At 45.3% G+C, this 14,398-nt stretch overlaps 1 protein-coding gene across 1 annotated transcript in view; it reads left to right on the top strand.

The window, feature by feature from the left end:
- Positions 1–14,398, top strand: part of AHCTF1 (AT-hook containing transcription factor 1) — a 91,137-nt gene that overhangs the window by 72,926 nt on the left and 3,813 nt on the right. The window contains exons 30-33 of the mRNA XM_065400919.1: positions 3,840–3,960; positions 4,837–4,940; positions 8,356–8,543; positions 11,828–13,721. Of these exons, the coding sequence (XP_065256991.1) occupies positions 3,840–3,960; positions 4,837–4,940; positions 8,356–8,543; positions 11,828–13,721 (2,307 nt within the window). The remainder of the gene's footprint in view (positions 1–3,839; positions 3,961–4,836; positions 4,941–8,355; positions 8,544–11,827; positions 13,722–14,398) is intronic.

Below are 14,398 nucleotides of genomic sequence, written 5' to 3'. Positions count from 1 at the left end.
ACAATGATGCGCTCTCTGGGGATGCACGTCCCGGGTCCACAACGCAGACCCTTCAGGCCCCAGCCTCAGAGGTTCTACCCTCCCCCGCCTCGCCCGAGACAGGACTTTGCCAGGAGGCGGGGTCGAGGCGGTAGGCGACGGTCGACCGGCCCTCAACCCGGTCAGAACCAGGGCCAGCCGAGACCACCTTCAGGGCCTAGACAAGCCTTTTGAAGGTGCGGTCGAGGACGGCACCAGAACCAGCACCCAGGATTCATCTCCCCCCTTCCGGGATCGCCTTTCCCGTTTCCACCGTGCTTGGTCCCTTATAACATCAGACCGTTGGGTCCTTCGCACGGTGGAGAAGGGATACGCCCTCCAATTTTCCTCGCCCCCCCCCCTCCCACTCCCCCTCCCCGTCCCTCTTCAGGGACCCTTCTCACGAGCAACTCCTTTCACAGGAGGTTTTTGGGCTCCTCTCTATGGGAGCCATAGAGGAGGTTCCGCAGGAGTTAAGGGGCAGGGGGTTTTATTCCCGCTACTTCCTGATCCCCAAATCGAAAGGGGGTCTACGTCCCATCTTAGACCTGCGCGGACTCAACAAATTCATAGTAAAGTTGAAGTTCCGCATGGTATCATTGGGGACCATTATTCCCTCGCTGGATCCTGGAGACTGGTTCGCCGCCCTCGACATGAAGGACGCTTACTTCCATATAGCTATTTATCCGCCTCACAGGCGCTTCCTGCGATTTGTAGTGAACAAGGTGCACTACCAATTCGCAGTCCTTCCCTTCGGCTTGTCCTCGGCTCCCAGAGTGTTCACGAAATGTCTGGCAGTCGTCGCGGCATACCTTCGCCGACGAGGGGTACAGCTGTTCCCGTATTTGGACGACTGGCTGGTGCACGGCCGCACCAGGGACCAAGTTCAAGCTCACGTCCACATGGTGACACAGACTTTCCACGAACTGGGCATTCTACTCAACAGGGAGAAGTCCACTCTGGTGCCAACACAGAGAATAGAGTTCATTGGAGCGATCCTGGACTCCAGAAGCGCACGAGCCATTCTGCCAGAAGGTCGCTTTCAGTCCATCGCACGCGTCATTCATGGACTGCGGGCATCTCCGTTCACCATCATAAGAACATGCCTTACCCTGTTGGGTCACATGGCCTCGTGCACCTACGTAACCAGCCACGCCAGACTGCGGCTTCGCCCACTGCAGGCTTGGGTGTCATCGGTGTACCGTCCTCACCGGGACGACCTGAACATGCTGGTCACGGTCCCGCCCTCGGTCTTGACCTCCCTCACCTGGATCGCGCAGTGGTCTGTGCAGGAGTGCCTTTTCACGCCCCACAACCTTCCCTCCACCTAGTCACGGACGCTTCATCTCTAGGATGGGGTGCTCACCTCGGGGAGCGTCATACCCAGGGTCTGTGGTCCGCTTCCGAATTAGCCCTACACATCAACGTCCGGGAACTGATGGCGGTGCGCCTAGCCTGCCAGGCATTCCTCAACTTCCTACAGGGCCGTTGCGTGCTGGTCCTCACCGACAACACCACGGCCATGTTTTACATCAACAAGCAAGGCGGAGCCCACTCATCGCTCCTATGCCAAGAGGCCATTCGCTTGTGGGACTTCTGCATCGCCCACTCGATCTATCTCACCGCATCATTCCTGCCTGGAGTCCAGAATACGCTGGCGGACCGTCTCAGCAGGTCCTTCCAGACGCACGAGTGGTCGATTCGCCCGGATGTCATCTATTCCGTCTTCCGGAGGTGAGGATTTCCCCAGATCGACCTATTCGCATCCCGGGCCAACAGGAAGTGCCACGCATTCTGCTCCCTTTACGGACGAGCTCCAGGCTCTCTGTCGGACGCATTCCTTCTAACGTGGAAGGGTCACCTGTTCTACGCCTTTCCCCCATTTCCGCTTGTCCACAGGGTGCTGCTCAAGATCCGCACCGACCAGGCACGAGTAATTCTAGTGGCTCCCGCTTGGCCGAGGCAGCACTGGTACACCACACTGCTAGAGCTGTCGGTTCAAGCGCCGATCACGCTCCCCTTGAGTCCGGATCTCATCTCTCAGGACCACGGCCGTCTGTGTCACCCCGACCTACAATCGCTCCACCTCACAGCGTGGATGCTCCATGGCTGAGTCAGACGGAGCAACAATGTTCGCAGTCCGTCCAGCAGATCCTGCTGGGAAGTAGGAAGCCCTCTACACGGTCCACTTACTTAGCCAAGTGGAAGCGGTTCTCCTGTTGGTGTCAGCAACGGGCTACGTCCCCCTTGCAGGCACCTATCCCTCTCATACTGGACTATCTCCTGTCACTAAGACAGCAAGGCTTGGTGGTATCTTCAATCAGGGTTCACCTCGCCGCCATTTCGGCATTCCACCCAGGAGAACTCTCGTCATCGGTCTTCTCTAACCCGATGGTCGTTAGATTCCTCAAGGGCTTGGACCGGCTGTACCCACAAATACGCCAGCCGGTTCCAACGTGGGACCTCAACCTTGTTCTCTCCAGGCTCACAGGGCCCCCGTTTGAACCATTAGCGACCTGTTCGCTCCTGTACTTATCCTGGAAGACGGCCTTCCTCGTAGCCATTACCTCAGCACGGCGTGTTTCTGAACTCAGAGCGCTGACGTCCGAGCCCCCATACACGGTGTTCCACAAGGACAAGGTGCAGCTTCGCCCCCACCCTGCCTTTCTTCCGAAGGTGGTTTCACCTTTCCACGTAAACCAGGACATCTTTCTCCCGGTCTTCCATCCAAAGCCACACGCTACTCGTCAAGACCAGCGTCTGCATTCTTTGGACGTACGCAGGGCCCTGGCTTTCTACATTGACCGTACAAAGCCGTTTAGAAAGACGACGCAACTCTTCGTTGCGGTGGCCGACCGGATGAAGGGCTCACCGGTCTCCTCACAGTGCCTGTCCTCTTGGATCACGTCCTGCATTCGTGCTTGTTACGACCTGGCCGGTGTCCCGACGCCACGCCTCACCGCTCACTCCACGAGGGCCCAGGCCTCCTCGACTGCCTTCCTGGCTCAAGTCCCGATCCAGGACATTTGTAGAGCTGCAGTGTGGTCTTCGGTGCACACGTTCGCAGCGCACTATGCGCTGGTGCAACAATCCAGAGACGATGCTGCTTTCGGGTCAGCGGTTCTGCACACAGCAATGTCTCACTCCGACCCCGCCACCTAGGTGGGGCTTGGGAGTCACCTGACTGGAATGGATATGAGCAAGCACTCGAAGAAGAAAAGACGGTTACTCACCGTTGTAACTGTTGTTCTTCGAGATGTGTTGCTCATATCCATTCCAAACCCGCCCCCCTTCCCCACTGTCGGAGTAGCCGGCAAGAAGGAACTGAGGGGGCGCTGGGTCGGCTGCGGTATATATCCGGCGCCATGAGGGCGCCACTCCAGGGGGCTCCACAGCCGACCCACCGGGTGTTGCTAGGGTAAAAGTTTTCTGACGATCGTGCACGCGGCGCGCGCACACCTGACTGGAATGGATATGAGCAACACATCTCGAAGAACAACAGTTACAACGGTGAGTAACCGTCTTTTCTCATCAGAAGGTTCTCAACCTTTTGAGGTCCCTTCCAGCCCTAGATTTCTATGATTGTGAGAGAGAGCGGAGGTTTTTTTTTGTAGTGGGAGCAATAACTCAGACCTTTTGTGCATTTAAATCTCAACCACAGCATTGCATTAGTAGATCAATTTTGCATTTTAAATAAGCAAAATAATGAAGCACATAATGAGGTTTGTAATTTAAAATCAGGTAAACTTTTTCAAAGAACTCACGTTGTGCTTAATGCAAGTAGCTACCTGTTGTTCAGTTGTTAACAGTGTTGTTCCTAGGATTTCTGGAAAGGACGGAAATAGAATGTCCTACCCTTCCTGAGGAGGGTATGTTGGTGTTGAATCACTTAAGCACCTTTCAAGTTGCTGGAGTCTCTACTTGTTTGTCAGCTGGTGAAAGGTAAATATGTAAAACTAAATAAATAATTTGGGTCTACAAATATCCGTGCCAGTTGGATTTCTTATACTTTAAAAGCTCTATTGTCTGAAGTTCAGACTGGTTCTCTGTTATTTTACTTTCATAAACTACATCCTATCGGGGTTCCTTGCATCTTCCTGCATAAACATAACCTCAGTGGTTAATAATCCAACGTTAACTCTCAGACAGACGGTCTTCACCAAGCACTGTGGTTACAAACTGGTTAATTCAATCACAAGGCTATTTAAAGTTTTCCCAGTTTGAGTCTGTTAAACTGACACTCTGTACTTGAAAGTCTCACTTCTGTCTGAAAATTATGTACCTCATGTAATTAAAAGTAATACCTAAGGTTCCTGTGACTGAAAAGTTTTCCGGGGGATTCTTTCAGCTGGTTTACTTTTTGTGTATTTTGACAACATTTTGTACAAAATCATTGTGTTGAAAAGTCCTGCAAGTACCTAACCATATGTAGGAAAATAGAATAATTTATGGTAACTTTATTGGTACAGACCTCACTTTTTGTACAATTTGTTCTAAACTTTTGTTATAGTAGTTACATAAATAATCATTCTGCAGAAAACTATTTTTATTACTGTAATTTTTTTAAACGATTAAAACACTTAGAGTGAATGGACATTTAATACTTGAATCATGCCATTACTTAGTGTGTGGGTGTGGGTGTGTGGGTGGTTACAATGAGACCTGAGCTGAATGCTAATATTTTGGGGTAGGGAGTTCCAATGTTTGTTCTGAATATGTACTGTTATGAGCATGGACATGAGTATTTTAAAACTAGAACAGAACTTTTAAAAAACGAATACAGGGGTTCCACCTCTTGTTTCTTTTCTGTTTACAAAGTGAAACTGCCACCGAAGAGTCCAAGATGTCATCTTTATCAGAAGAAAAAGAGCTGCCTCTCACAAGATCACAGGCTTTGGAGGCACCAGGAGCAGATTCTAAATGTATGTATGTTTGGTGTATTTAGCAACAAGTAAAAGTTTTCACTGTTGAGTTAAGGTAGCTGTAGTTAGGCGCATAAAAAGTATTTGAGCTGCCAGGGTTAAATGCACAACTTACCCTGTCACTTCACACTTAACAGATTGAAGTGAAGCTTGGTAATGCAAATTTTTGTCAACTTAGAGCTAGAATATACTTATCAAAGAACCTGTGTTTAGAGGAGGCAGAGTTAACACATACCTTTTTATTGAATTAGAGATTTAGGAAAATGGATATTACAATTCATTTCTATGTGCATAGCACACTGCTGCAAATTGTACATCTTCGCTGCAGAATTGAGATCAAGTGTGCAACGGACACAGGCTTTAAACACCCTTCTAACTGATGGCAGGGGGCTTGGTACTCCAGCTGTGGGAAAGAAGTAACAAGGAGGGAAGGTGTCTGTACAACCACATTTCCTGTCTCAAGGGTTGAGGGCTCTTAACTCCTTCCTTGTTACTCTTTGGTGTGAGGCCCTTTATCTCTACATAGTTCAGTCTTGCCAAGTGAGGTGGGCTTGGCTGCTAGGTTTTGGAACATGGAACACCTACTCTGTCTCACCCTACATGGAGGCAGAACAAGATGAGTTCAGTAGCATTGCATTGGCAGCCTATGTGATAGCAGGGCAGAGGAATTGTTTTTCTGTGTGGCTTCATGCCTGCAGAAATGTGGCAGGCATAATGCATTGGATGCAACAGTGAACTAGTTTGGATGTTTGGTCCTCAGGAAGTAGACCTCCAAAGTGATACTTGAGGTAGATTGGTTGTCCCCAAGCTTATAATGTCCTTTGCTAGCTTTTGTTTGGCATTGTGGGGGGAGGGAGCATATAGGTCTCGTACTCAATTTATCATTATCTCCTGGCTATGTGTGCCGGTTTCTGGCTGTTTTTATTAACAATTCTGAGACCCAGTTCACGCTGTCTTAAGAGGATATTTTATTACCGAATTTACAGAAAAAGAATAATAATTGTTTTACTTAAGAACATAAGAATGGCCCTACTCGGTCAGACCAAAGGTCCATCTAGCCCAGTGTCCTGTCTTCCGACAGTGGCCAGTGCCAGGTGCCCCAGAGGGAATGAACAGAACAGGTGGTAATCAAGTGATCCATCCCCAGTCGCTCATTCCCAGCTTCTGGCAAACAGAGGCTAGGGACACCATTCCTGGCCATCCTGGCTAATAGCCATTGATGGACCTATCCTCCATGAATTTATCTAGTTCTTTTTTGAACCCTGTTATGGTCTTGGCCTTCACAACATCCTCTGGCAAGGAGTTCTACAGGTTGACTGTGCGTTGTGTGAAGAAATACTTCCTTTTATTTGTTTTATACCTGCTGCCTATTAATTTCATTTGGTGACCCCTAGTTCTTGTGTTATGAGAAGTAGTAAACAACACTTCCTTATCTACTTTCTCTACACCAGTCATGATTTATAGATCTCAATCATATCTCCCCTTAGCCGTCTTTTTTCCAAGCTGAGAAGTCCCATTCTTATTAATCTCTCCTCATACGGAAGCCGTTCCATACCCGAAGCATTTTTGTTGCCCTTTTCTGAACCTTTTCCAATTCCAATATATCTTTTTTGAGATGGGGTGACCACATCTGCACACAGTATTCAAGCTGTAGGCATACCATGGATTTATATAGAGGCAACATGATATTTTCTGTCCTATTATCTATCCCTTTATTAATTATTCCCAGCATTCTGTTAGCTTTTTTGACTGCCGCTGCACATTGAGTGGATGTTTTCAGAGAACTATCCACAATGATTCCAAGATCTTTCTTGAGTGGTAACAGCTAATTTAGACCCCATCATTTTATATGTATAGTTGGGATTATGCTTTCCAATGTGCATTACTTTGCATTTATCAACATTAAATTTCATCTGCCATTTTGTTGCCCAGTCGCCCAGTTTTGAGAGATCCTTTTGTAGCTCTTCGATAGCTTATCAAATATAGCTGCTAATCTGCCACTAAATGTAAGATAATATAGTATTTACGATACTTGAAAATCTTAACTCAGAAAGACTTTCTTACAGCTCTGGAACAGTCTTGTTCAGATCACATGTCCAAAAATGTGTCGTCCCCCCCGGTCTACTCTATTACAAAAAGAGGCCCTGTAGAATACAGCCCGAAGGCCTGGACAGTTTGTCAGTGATACTCAGACTGAGACTTGCAAGCCACAAGTTGCTCTTTAATTTGTCTCCTGCAACTCTATGCAGCATATGCTATTAAAACACTGTGTGATTTAATTATTAAACAAGATAAGTTATTAACCAATCAGGATGCTTTTACTATGTTATTAACCAATTGTGGTTTATAAAATAATACTCAGTCATTTTGCTGTGAGAATTATATATGTGAAACAATGAACTCACACTACTGTGGCTCTTTTGGCTAATTTGGCTCCTGAACCACTGAGATCTGAGGATCCCTGGTTTAAGTGTTAAGTCTCAATTGGCATTTGGGATTATGCCATACTTCAGTCCACCATAAAATGGTAATTTCTCTTGTTATGGCTGCTCATTAGCAAGACAAACTTTTATTTTTTCAATACAGGAAAATTGTAGGTTTTTTTTAAATGTCTTAGAGGACACTTGTGAAATCAGTTGGTCTTAACCGTATGAGGCAGGGATGAATGAATTGTGGATTGAACTGAATTCTGCTAAATCAGTTTTGTCTGACCTGTGTATAAACATGCACCAATATTAGTATTGTGTGGAAATATCCACTATCCTGTTGTATCAGTGATTCTTCTGTCCTCTTATAAAAGTTGTATTGTTTCCCTATGCCCCACTAACACCCGATTACTGACTAGATTGCTTGAGGTGGTTGGGAGCTGACGTAATTTAGAGCAGCCTTCAGACTGCTCTAATTTGTACCAAAGAACCAACTGTGCACGTGACCACTGCAGGGTTGGGGGAGGAGTGCTCAAACATACTCAAGGATCTAGACCAATGTTTTAAAGAAGCATACTTGCATAATATCAGGCCTGGGCTACACTAGCGGGGGGGTTTGAACTAAGATACGCAACTTCAGCTACGCTATTCGCGTAGCTGAAGTCGAAGTATCTTAGTTCGACTTACCTGGCCGTCCTCACGGCGGCGAGTCGACCGCCATGGCTCCCCCGTCAACTCCGCTTACTCCTCCTGCCGAGGTGGAATATGGGCGTGGATTCGGGGATCGATTTATCGCATCTAGACGAGACTCGATAAATCTATCCCCGATACATCGAACACTACCCGCCAATCTGGCGGGTAGTATAGACGTATCCTCAGTTAATACAATCCTCAGTATTTATGCAGCAGTTAAAATGAGTCCAACTTGTTCGGCTTTTTATGCCAGACAACCTGAAGTCAGAAATTTACTGGGAAAAAATCTCTTTCAGCTGTTATCAGTATCCTTCACAGTGAGGATATTCCCAGTACTCATTCAGAAAACCAGCTTCAAGAGGAAAGGAGTGAGGACCTACATGAAGATCAGAAGTCTGAGGAAGCTGCAATAGAAGAAAATGTTCTGTTCCTGCAAGAAAAAACATCTACTTCTAGAAGTCCTCCTGAAACTAAAGAAGTTAACGTAAGTGAATTATTTGCCCATTTTGCTAAGTTAGTACAAGACAGAAAAACTCTTGGGAAACCTGAGAACCTTGGCAGTTGGCATCTAAATGTTTTCGTGTGACCTGTAAGTCTCTTCAGTTGACTTAACGTGACTATTAACTTCAGTTCTTAGCTAGAGATCATGTATTCCTTTGTGTTTCCACAGCACCTCAGACAATGGGGCCCCAATCAAGATGGGTATTGCTACAGCAATACAAATAACTACAAACACATAGTCAACATCCTTCTTTTCCTAAAATCAGATTGGACCAGTTACATATTAATCTGATTTGCTTAAATATAAACATTTATGCAAGGCCTTATGTGAAGTGGTCCAAAATCAAATATCTGTTTTAAGGCTAAAAGCAAGTAGAGGGGGCAGTGCAGTTTCATTTTAACAAAACTGAGGCTCCCTCAGTAAAATTTTCAAAAGTGCCTAAGTGACTTGGGTGCCTACACTCCAGTAATTTTCGGAGACTTAGGGTCCTAAGTCCTGTTTTCAAAAGTGACATGGGAACTTAGATAGTTGGAAATTTTTATCCACTGTTCCTAGTTAGTATAAACAGTTTCTCAGTAATGTAATAATTGGACTGCCCGGTTGTTTCCAACTAAATAGAAATTTCATTTAGGGGTTCAAAGCCCAATTTATAGAACCTCTGACGTTAGTTATGATTAAGGCTATGTTTTAGTCATGGGTATTTTTAGTAAAAGGCATGCACAGGTCACGGGCAGTAAACAAAAATTCATGGCCTGTGACCTGTCCATGACTTGTACTATATACCCCTGACTAAATCTTGGGTGCTTTGGGGCAGCTTGGGACCCCTGTTACTAATTGGGGGTGGGGGTTGGCGGGGCTGGCAGGCTCACTAGCCGGAGTAGCGGCTGAGGGACTCTGCGTGCTGCCTCTGCCTGCAGGCACTGCCCCCCCTGCAGTTCCCATCCAATGGGAGCTGTGGCACTTGGGGAGGGGCAGTGCACAGAACAGCCCTAGCCGCACCTCCGCCTAGGAGTTGAGGGACATGTCGCCGCTTCCAGGGAGCTCGCCCAAGGTAAGTGCTGCCCAGAACTCTCACCCCCTCCCGGGTCCCAACCTCCTGCCCTAACCCTGAGCCCCCTCCCACATCCAAACTCCTGCTGCTGCTTGGGGGGTGGGAGGGTGCGGTGGCCCGACACAGCCCCAGCAGCGGCCAGTGTGGCTGGCCCAGGGGCTGCCTGAGCTACTCAGGCGGCCCCCGGACCAGCCGCTCTGGTCGCTGCAGAAGTCAAGGAGGTCCCGGAAAGTCACGGAAACCATGACTTCCGTGACAGACTCGCATCCTTAGTTATGATTTTATAGGGTGGTTCACTGCAGTATTCTTAAACTAAAAAATAGAATTGTTAAACCTCCAGTTGTCTTACTGAATTTCATCGCTGATGTGATTTTTACAACCTCTCTCTCTGCATATGGCTGAAGAAAGAGCTGTGGGAGTTATTTTGATACATGTGAGCAGCATACAGGGCAGCCTCAGAATCACTGTGCAGAATTATGCCTGTGGTGAGAAGAGAGATTTCACTGTTGTCATCTTGTGAAGCTCAAAGGGCTGGGTTGGAGAGTACAACACACACACTCTGAGCACACAGCTAAGCACAGGGAGTCAGTCTCCATTTCTTGTCTGAGACTCTGAAGGTATATAGATATTCTGCCTTTGGCAGCTTTGGAGACTGGAGGCCAGGGTATGGAAGGTCAGAGTACTCTTGGTTCTAGTAATAGTGGGTTAAGAACCTTCTGTGGGGGGGGGGGAAAGGAGCAGCTGCCATGAGGGAGGCAAGAAACAAAGCTACTGAGATTGGTGACATAGCTGCTGGTAGAGAGCCACCTGGAGCACAGGAAGGGCTTTTCTACCCTTGCCTAGCTCCCACCTCCTTCTCCCACTAGCATACCTGCAGGCTTCCCTCTTTGGCTTCTCTTTCCCTTTGTTAAAGCCTCGAGTTTAGAGCGGGATGTCTGCTTTTCTGTTGACAATCTTTGAGTCAGTGTTGAAGGTTGTACAGTGTCAGTGTCCCTCAGGTTTAGTCAATCTACTAGTCACACTTGAGTGGCAGGTTTTCTTAATAAGATTTCATTGCAATCGTTAAGAGGACAGGAGGCAGGAAAATGAGAAGTGAATGCTAATACAGACTGTCTTTTGAGGAGTTTTCTCTCAGCTTGGTCAGTAGTATATCTGTTGGAAAGGCTGGGACATAAAGTTTTTCATCCCACCCCATTTAAGTCTAGAGAACAATTTCTCTTCCCACTGAGGCCAATGGAGGGAAAATACTTTTCTTCCTAAGATTGTAAGAACCCATCCATGCTATATGGACACAAAGGAAAGAGCAATCCTGTCCAGCATAGGGAACTGCAAAGAATGGGAGACAGTGAATTCATTACATGAGCTGTTTTGTACAATCCAAAATAATTCCCCAGTGCAGCACTGGTTTTATCTCTTGTCTGTCAGCCAATCTGTCCACAAGTTGGACTGCTGTAGAGCCAATAGCCATGACTGGAGTTTTCACAGCCTAAAATATTTTCTGTTTGCACAGACCAATATTGTGATTCCCTCACGTGATGAATCTTACGATTTTTATATTTACATCACTGCTTGTTCTCAGGATTTGAGTCGTTCTAAGGGCCCTAAGCCCCTGGTCTTTTCTTTTTTCTTCTGCTCTGGTGTCCCCTTTCTTTTGGTTACTGCGGGTCACATATTGTAGGTCACAACTTGATAATTACCAAAGGAAGAGCATGTCCTACCATCACTTACTTCTTGGTTAAATCTAGGGAAGGAACCAAGCCATAAAAATCAGATGCGGATCCAGACTCTTAAGTAAAACTATGGATCTGAACATAGTCGTCATATTTCAACCTATTTAACATAAAGCCAGCCACTAAGTCTTCCTCTTAGAATAGACTGGAGGCAGTTCCTGATCTACCTCAGACTTGTAAAACAATGCAGTTGACTCCTTGCTGCTAGAAAATCTTCGTAATTGTAAACAGAAAATCTAAAACTGCTTAACTATCTGGTTCCATGTAATAAATACTTATTTTCAGTCCCTTAAATTGCGTGCATTTTGTGTTTTAATAGAGAATGATTTGTTTACTTCTAATTACTGTGCTCAATAATGATTCAAAAGAAGGGGGCACCATTGACCTCAATCGTATCAAGGCCTGCTGAAAGTTAGTATATGCAGAAACTAATACATTAACATACATTAATATATTACTAACAGACCTGTTTACTTTTATTTTAGATTATTGAAGATGGCATCCCTGATGTCCAAGCTTCAGAAGAAACAGTGGAGACAACTCCATTTAATGAGCAATATCCATCAGGCACTCTTAAACTTCAATACAACTTTGATGCTATCAAACAGCAGTTCACTTGTGACTTGCCTGATACTAAAGACACCGATGAATGTGACACAGCTGAAGGGGATGGAGAGCTTTTCATGTCTGAAAGCAATTTTACTTTAATATTAGAGGGAGAAGACGGTGAAACTGAGACAGGAGACCCTACAACGTTAGATATATCTACTAAACCAGTTAGCACAAAAACAGAGGACAAGAATATGAATCATGTAGGCACTATTGATAACCAAGAGAACATTACGAATTCAGTGCCCACTGTAACTAGTGATCAGGAGTCTCAGAATATTGCAGAGGCATTCCCATATGTGCCTGAACCTGTTAAGGTAGCTATTGCTGAAAATTTATTAGACATAATCAAAGACACAAGAAGTAAAGAAATCGCTTCTGAAATAGTGGAACAGTCTGTTCATGAAAGTATACCTTTAATGAGCAAAAAGGTAACTATTTCCCAGAAGCCAATAAAGACTCCACTAACAACGGTGCTGGAAGCAAGTGCAGATAATGCCAGTGTTTGTCAAGTAGACTATGTGGTGACACCTAAACGTCCAAGGGGACGAAAGAGCAAAAATCTAAATATCCCCTCAACAGATGCTCAACAGCTGTCAAATACAGGCAGATCAGATCTGTTGGGACTGTGTACCCTGAGGAGAAGTGCTAGGCGAACAAAAGAAACTTCTGCGATTCATGAAGGTTCCCATCTTGATTCTGATGGAAATTCTCAAGATCAGCAAATATCTCAGATCCCTGATACTCCTAGGAGAAGACCCAGGAAAACTAGGGGGACTCATTTAGAAACATCAGACAATGTTCATTCTATTGGACAGTCATTACAGATGGTTGGTACTCCAAGGAGAGGGTTAAGGAGAACCAGGGAATCTGCATCAGTACTTTCTGAACAGGCTAATGAGGAAATTCCTCTTGCTGAAGAAGCAATTAAGCTACCTGCTACTTCTAAAAGGACTGGTAGAGGAGCAAAAAGTTCAGTAGGGAATCAAGAAAATAGCCAGCTTTTCACTGATCACAAGGTAAAAATGGCAGTCAGTCCCATTAAAAGGGGAAGAAAACTAAAAAGTGTTAGTTTACAACTTACTGAAAACATCATTACTGATCAGGAGTCAGAGCCCTGTGAGCAGCAGCTGCCTGTGCCAACTAGAAGAGGCAGGAGGAAAAAGACTAGTACATCATCAGAAGTTTCAGAAAATTGTGAGCTTGATACATCTAAGCCGTCTCATCACCAAATGGAACTTAAATCTTCTGTAACTACTAGAAGAAATGTTAGAAGGAGGACATTAAATCTGTCTGCAGGTACAGATTCTATACCCACTCAGGAAGCCATACATTCGGAGGAGAGAGAGAAAATGCCTGATACCCCAAAGAGAAGAGCAACGAGAGTTACACCTGCTAAAGTAGAAAAAACAGGTACTGGAAAACCCACTCTAGAGAAAACACCTGTTCAGCTAGTTGAGGCATTGGCTACAACCAGGACTTCAGCCAGAGCTGGACATAGAAACAGAAAGAGGCAACTACAATCAGTATCAGAGGAAAGCACAGAGGAAGAAGGCTTGCCTCAAGGAACTGATTGCAATCCTTCTTTGCTAGTTGCAGACCTGACTGAATCAAGACTTGATGAAATGGAGAGAACTTTAGCAGTTCATGGTACTCGTATTACAAGGACCAGATCCAGCAAAATTGGCATGCATCAGAAGCTCTCCCTAGAGGAAAATGAGTCCTTCTTTTTCTCTCCCCCTCTCACAAAGCTTACAAAGAAATCAAAAGGTACCTGAATTGTTTTCTGACACAAAATAGGAATGCTTACAATTTCATTCTCACCTGTCAGCTACATGAAACGTATTTTGAGCACAGTTTTATGTAAGGAACTTAACCATATAAAAGTTAAGATTCATAGTGAAGGATACAATTCCTTTTTTTTTTTTTTACTCATGTCTAAGAGTTACAGGACTCGGTTATTATAGAAGCCTCTTAACAGTAAGGGAGTTGAAATATCACAAGTCCAGGGGAATGAAACTTAGTCTGATCTTTTCTTTTGTTTTTAATTTCTATCTAGATTAAGTATTTCAGTCATTCATTTCATTACATACGCCTGCCTTTTGTTTTTCATTTGTGGAAGAAATAGTGTGTTACTCTCCCAAAATCTATGTACAGTTTGAGTTCCTCTACTTGTAGCACCAAAATGAGATGCAACTCTTCAGTATGTGATTGTCCTTCATGCATCTTGTGTGCTTTGATTGGTTGGGAAGTAATTATCCCAGAACTAAAGAGTTAAAATGTCACTGAAATGATTGACAGTTCACACCTATCGAAGCCAGTGTTTCAGGTTATCTGGATATCCAGACAGGCATCATTGGATTAGTTTTTATCTGGCTCACATTTTGCAATAAGACTTGGGAGACCAAGATGTAGCCATTATGGGAAAGTACCAGAACTTTGAGCTT

The sequence above is a fragment of the Emys orbicularis genome, chromosome 3 (assembly GCF_028017835.1).
Source record: "Emys orbicularis isolate rEmyOrb1 chromosome 3, rEmyOrb1.hap1, whole genome shotgun sequence".
In the NCBI taxonomy this organism is placed as follows: Eukaryota; Metazoa; Chordata; order Testudines; family Emydidae; genus Emys; species Emys orbicularis.
Note: the sequence above shows the minus strand (reverse complement) of the source record. Positions and strands in the feature narration are given on the sequence as shown.